Raw genomic sequence first — 6,000 nt, forward strand, 5'->3', positions numbered from 1 at the left:
CATGTGCATCTTAAATATTTGGAGAAAAATGATTCTGATCATGATGCTAAAAGCCAGAAAAAGGATACACCACATAAAAATGTAAATGTTCCATGTGACCCAAGTAGTAATTGTGAGCTTACAAACATAGCTAGAAGACAGGGAAGCCAAGAAAGTATTTGAAACTTATGTGGAACATGATGCCCCTGTGGTAGGGGATTGGTTTGGTTGAAATGGGGTCTTACTCTGTAGACCAGGCTGGCCTAGAACTCACAGAAATCTCTGGCCTGTGTCTCTCAGCATTGAGATCAAAGGCATGTGCCACATTTACTAGTGCCCTTTGTTTAAAAGCAGCCACTTTCTTAACAAAGAGAACGTAAGCAGCTTAATCTTAAGGTGGGTAAAGGACGTAAGCAGGCAGTTTAAAAGAAAAACAAAGGAAAGAGTAACCTCCATTTGAGCTCTCACTTGGTGAGGATTTAGAAAATCAAAAACTTAGAAAATTGCCTTGCCCAGCTTTCGGGACAATGGCTGTGTCACTCTGGTAAGTTTTCAGAGTGGCAGGTGTTGTCTAGGTGCTGTCAGCTTCTCAGAGGAGCAGAACTGCACACTCCACAAGAGATCCATGAGATGACTCTGGGTTCAGTGTTTCCACAATGACCATGTGCAGTGAGTATAGAGATAGCTCAGAGTAGAACTTTTGCTTTTAGAAATGTATGAATGTGATAAGTACCAGAATTGGGTCTAGAAGGAGTGTGCTAGCATGTTCTAGGGGCATGGGTTTGCAGGGTAGGCAGAGAAGTGGATTTCACTGTCTGCTTCTAAGTTTTGAATATCAAATATATTAATTTTAAATCCTGTTAATTTTGTTTCAGAAGAAAAGGAAAATAACTTCTTGAGAAAATTATTCTTAAATAGCTTACATGTGACTTTTTTTTTTCCCTAGCTAAGTGAGATCAGTGGGATTCCTTTGGAAGACATTGAATTTGCCAAGGTAAAGCCTCAGCATGTTTGCTTCCCGGTGCTGGCTGGTGTGCCGCAGCTGTGGTTCCAGGTGTGATTCATGCCGTCATCCTCTCTCTCCTCAGGGTAGGGGGACCTTCCCCTGTGATATTTCTGTCCTTGATATTCATCAAGATTTGGACTGGAATCCTAAAGTCTCTACCCTGAATGTTTGGCCTCTTTATATCTGTGATGATGGTGCCGTCATATTTTATAGGTAAAGTACAATGATGCTGTTGTTGCGAGTGCTGATGTATTTGTGATATTGTATCTTTACCTTTGACACAGCAGCACAGAGCAGTAATACAGAATGCTGCACATTACAGCTTGAAGCTTGGAGTACCTTAGTTAAATTAAGAAAAAGAACACCATGTGCTGCCACACACCTGGGACCCTAGCAAAAGAGAAGTAGAGGCAAGAGGATCAGGGTTCAGAGCCAGTATCTGCTATGAATAGATTCGACACCAGCCTAGGCTACATGAGACCTTATCTTAAACCACCACCCCCCCCCAAAAAAAAAAAAATAAGTAGTGAGGGAAGGCAGACAAGATGACCTAGCAGGTAAAGGCACTTGCCACCCTAGAAAAAGAAAAACAATTCTCCCCAAGTTGTCCTCTAACCTCCACATCCTTCTATGACACACATATACCCATTCACAATAACACATAAAAAATAAATATGAAAAAGAAACCAATAAAATTGTAATTGCAAGAAATTCTTTTAATCCAGTGCATAAAAAAATGTTACTATAGCAAGCCACTGACATGATTATGGGGTAGATGTCTAAGAGAGTCTGAGTATTACACTCCCAGCAAGGCTCCATGTGGACAAGACATACCTCAGATGCTTTCCAACTACTCTGTTGGACATAGTACAACACATACAAAGGGAAATAGTCTTTGAGACCTGGAGGTCAGATCTAGCGTTGATGTTTTCCTGGCTCTTATCTGTAAAATGGTAACAGTGCTGTCTCTGCTGAGAATCCAGGCTATTTCCTGGAGCTATTGTCTGTTGTAAGTAGATGTCAGTAATGCTGATTATTGTATACCTTTAATACTCACATGAGTTGATTCTGTGCCATTCTAAGAAATGAATTCTGTGCACATGTGATTCCCATTAGCAACCTAGTGCATCCTGGTGTGTCAGAGCAAGAGGAAGAGCACCATAGTATAGAGATATAAGTGAACAAGGTAAGTGGCCAGCTGGACTAATGCATTTGTGTTTTACATAAAGGGATAGAACAGAAGAAGTAATGGAATTGACAGATGAGCAAAGAAATGAATTGATGAAAAAGGAAAGCAGCCGACTGCAGAAGACGGGACATCGAGTGACATACTCCCCTCGCAAAGAGAAAGCACTCAAGATCTACCTGGATGGGGCACCAAATAAAGATGTGGCTCAAGACTGACTGCCAGTGTAGCCTTTCCCCTGAGGGCTTGTTTAAGTAGATGGTTCACTACTGCTGGGTAGTGCCATTTTGGCCGGACATGGTTTGGGTAACCCCATGACACCAGCACTGATTGGACCACCCTTCACCAATCAGAAGCTCAGTGCCCAGTGGGCCACTGTCTTGACTTGGAATCATGTTGTGCACTATGGTCAGTTGTACTGTAAAGCCAAGGATGTGCAAAGAGAAACAAGCAAAGCCTGCTACTATGAAGGGAGGGGGACAAGTAGATTCATTGATTGCGGACAAATGTGCACATAGCCGCTAGTAAAACTAGCCTCAAACAGGATGCTCATAGCTTAATAATAAAAGCTGTGCAAAGGCCATGAATGAATGAATCTTCTGTTTATTTCATTAATACACACATTACCTCATTGACAGTTCTGAAGCAAATGCAACTGTGTTGACTTTTGAAAAGCAGCAAAGAGGAGCTGAAGGAGTTCTTAGAACCAGCGTAGCCCTCAGAGGAATTAGGAAGGTGTGTTGTTTTATTTGACTTTTTGCAAAGTATTAAGAACCTTAGGGAGACAGCCCAACATCTGTTTCCTCGGGCCACGCCCAGTAGGTGTACTCAGCTGCTGCAGGTTTGAGATTAGTCTGTAAGCTATGGATGTAGAGAATGTCTCCCTCCTTCACTCGGCGGCCGGCATGTAAATACAGCGGTCCTGTTGAGTTCTCCCAGCTGCAGCTCCGCTGTCTGCCAAGGTTCTTTGCCTCTCATTGTCATGTACATTTGTGTACACTAAAGCTTAGCGGTCTGTCTGTGTACTCCTCGGTAAGACTCCATAGGATATATTTGCTCGTTAATGAGGGTTCTCTGTTCAGTAGCTTCAAGATCTTTTCTCTGTACATTTATTTTCAAAAAATTGCTTCAAGTTTGAGTCTTCTAGAATGCTTGTAAAGTCCCGTTTTAATTTTTAAGAGTCAATTTGTAGTTCTGTAGTGTAACTTTGGGAGCCATCTGCCCATCTATGGAATAAAGTTTCTCGGGGGCCTTGGCGTAGACTCGGTGCCACATGATTCATTGCAGAGCGTGCTAGAGTCAGCAGGCTTCTTCTGCTCTGCTAAGTACAGTCTCAAAGAATACGATTCTACATAAACTTTGAAATACTATCTAATTTATAAAAGTCAATAAAAGGTTTTGGTAAAACTTTTTCATGCGAGATGCTGTTTACAACAATGAACATGCCAATAAAACATTTGTTCATGTTGCTGTGTTATCTTAGTCATTAACCTTGGGGCACAATAATGGATCTGGGTACTGAATGGATTTGTCGTCTTTAAATACAGTGCTGTGTTAGCTGTATGGAATAAGTGCCTTATTCTGTGACGAAGTATATTTATAGTGAAGTTCTCAGATCAAAGGATGTATTTAATCTCCTGACTATTTCAGATTCTTGCCCTTTTTTTTTTTCTCTTAAGAAATACTTAATGAGAATATTAGCAAATGTTGACTCTTTGGTTTGAGTATAATTAACATTTCTGTCTTAAAAGTCTCTTGGATCTGGTCCAGGCCTTCTTACTTAGGACCTGGGCGTTGATCAGCTCCCCAAGACTGGCTTCCTGGCGAGCAGAAGCAGCCAGCTTGCCAGCAGAGTGGACTTGGTTGCCTTAGCTCTGGTCTAGCATAGTGTCCCTCCATGACTGGCAGAATTGTTCCCATTTGTCTGCCCCTTCTTGTGCCTTCTGTTGGGGTCTGTTGCTGCTGTGTGTCATTGCAGGCATAGTGCACATATGAAGAATAGAGGGAATGCTTCATAGAAAAGGAAGTTTAAGAGCTCACTTCTCAGTGCATGGTAGTGAGTGAAAGCCAGGAGCCAAGGACCTTTTCACAGTGAAGTCAGAAGTAGGAGGCTACTGCGGTTCAGCCCCTCCAGCTTCGGAGAATTAACAGAGTCTGAAGCCTGTGCTAGCCTATCTCCTGAGCCGGAGGCAGGTCACTTGTGCTGAGCTGTGACCCTTCTCAGTTGTGAAGGTCTTTTATGCAGGTCAGATGAATTTGTGTCAGCCAAGTGCAGACTTTTAGAACCATGTGGCTGTATTTCTGGGGCCCTGGCTAAGGTGAAGGGCATTCTAGTCAAGGGTCCGTCCACAGCTCTGATTTCACAGCTACATCCTATTTACTGGGCCTACAGAGGCTTGCTTGCTGAAAGTCCACTTCTCAAACCAAGGGAATCTATGTAAGGGATAGTAATCGTGACAATGTGAAGGAGCCTACACTAGAGTGTTAATGACTTGTAATAAGAAGTGTGATACAATTAGGAAGATGGATTATCCCAGGCCCTGGCTAGAGAGTGAACAGAAGACTGGTTGCCAGCCTTGCTGTGGCTTTTAGTGACACACCCATGGTCAGAAGTAGGTAGCCTGATGGTCTGAGCCACTTGAGAGCCCAGCATCACAGCAGTATAGTGGCTATACTCTATAAATCCATACTCCAGAAGGCAGTAAGATTCCTCCTGCTGGGTTGTTGTAGGATTTCATTGGTAGGTGGGTATTGTCATACTCCCTCTGGATCCCACCTCTGCTCAGCAGCAAAGACCTCAAAGTTCCTGAACCTATGACTTGTAAATTATAGTCTGTCCAATACTACAGATCCTTATTCCTTCCAAACAGTTTTGTATGGTTTCTTAAAACAAAACAGTACTTTGGTCACTAAAAGTGCTTTTAAAATGGCCTGAATCCTGGAATCAGATGCAAAGTAGAGTGCCTTCCATTCTCCAGTCCCATTTGTAGCTCAGAAGAGGCTCTTGGACAGCTCCTCTAAGTGCATGTGGAATTTGAAGATGCTCCTTTAGAGCAGCCGATGTAGGAGTCATCATTCCTAGATCTCTGTTTTTCACAAGTTGGCTTTTGGAAGCTACCAAAACCATTGGATAAACTCTTCATTACTGTCCATGATCATTTAGAGAATGCAGGGACCAGCCTGGCCAAGGTAGGAAGGCAAAGGAGAGCTGAGAGGTGTGCTGCCCCTGCCACCGCCACTACTAACCACCCCAGAGAAGTTGATCAGGACATGTGGGAACTGGGAATTGACTGCTGTGCCCCAACCCCAAATTATTGGAAGATAGCACCCCTTTCTGCTTTTGAATGCTGTCAACTTCTCCATACTGAAAGCACACTTACAATATCGAAAAATCTTTTTAAAAAAATAATTAAAAAAAAAACTCACACTGCTCAGCCCGCTTGTGCCAGTTTGTGGAAATACAAGAAATGGTGGGTTTTCTGGTAGCTAGACTGCCCCGTTGAATAAGCCCACTAGGAAACCTGTTCTCAGTACAAGCTGTAACTTGTATTGCTTTATATTATTATAACAGTATGATCTTAAATTTGTATCATTCATTCAACATGGTGTGCTTCCTCAGTGCACACTGTGGTTCTAAAGCTGCCCAATGCAGGATGTAGGGAAGAGAGGTATGGGAAAGAGATGAGCAGCCATCTGCAGTGAGGTCACTGTCCCTGCTCCCCCCCCCCCCGACCTAATGGTAGATGTCTATAGGTTCCATCAACAAAAGACATAACTAGCCAGGCAGTGGTGGCACATGTCTTTAATCCCAGCCCTTGGGAGGCAGAGA

General features: G+C 43.0%; 1 protein-coding gene across 4 annotated transcripts in view; it reads left to right on the forward strand.

Moving 5' to 3' along the window:
• The window catches only part of Usp47 (ubiquitin specific peptidase 47), an 89,777-nt gene extending 86,136 nt beyond the window's left edge, over positions 1-3,641 (forward strand). For 3 of the 4 annotated variants that reach the window (XM_021166025.2, XM_021166024.2, XM_029480007.1), the window contains 3 exons: positions 926-973; positions 1,068-1,198; positions 2,215-3,635. In XM_021166025.2, coding sequence (XP_021021684.1) covers positions 926-973; positions 1,068-1,198; positions 2,215-2,389 — 354 coding nt within the window. In that variant the 3' untranslated portion in view covers positions 2,390-3,635. Of the gene's footprint in view, positions 1-925; positions 974-1,067; positions 1,199-2,214 lie in introns of all 4 variants that reach the window. The other variant, XM_029480008.1, reaches the window with a different exon arrangement.
• Positions 3,642-6,000: the final 2,359 nt, after the last annotated feature.

This window comes from Mus caroli, chromosome 7 (assembly GCF_900094665.2).
Source record: "Mus caroli chromosome 7, CAROLI_EIJ_v1.1, whole genome shotgun sequence".
In the NCBI taxonomy this organism is placed as follows: domain Eukaryota; kingdom Metazoa; phylum Chordata; class Mammalia; order Rodentia; family Muridae; genus Mus; species Mus caroli.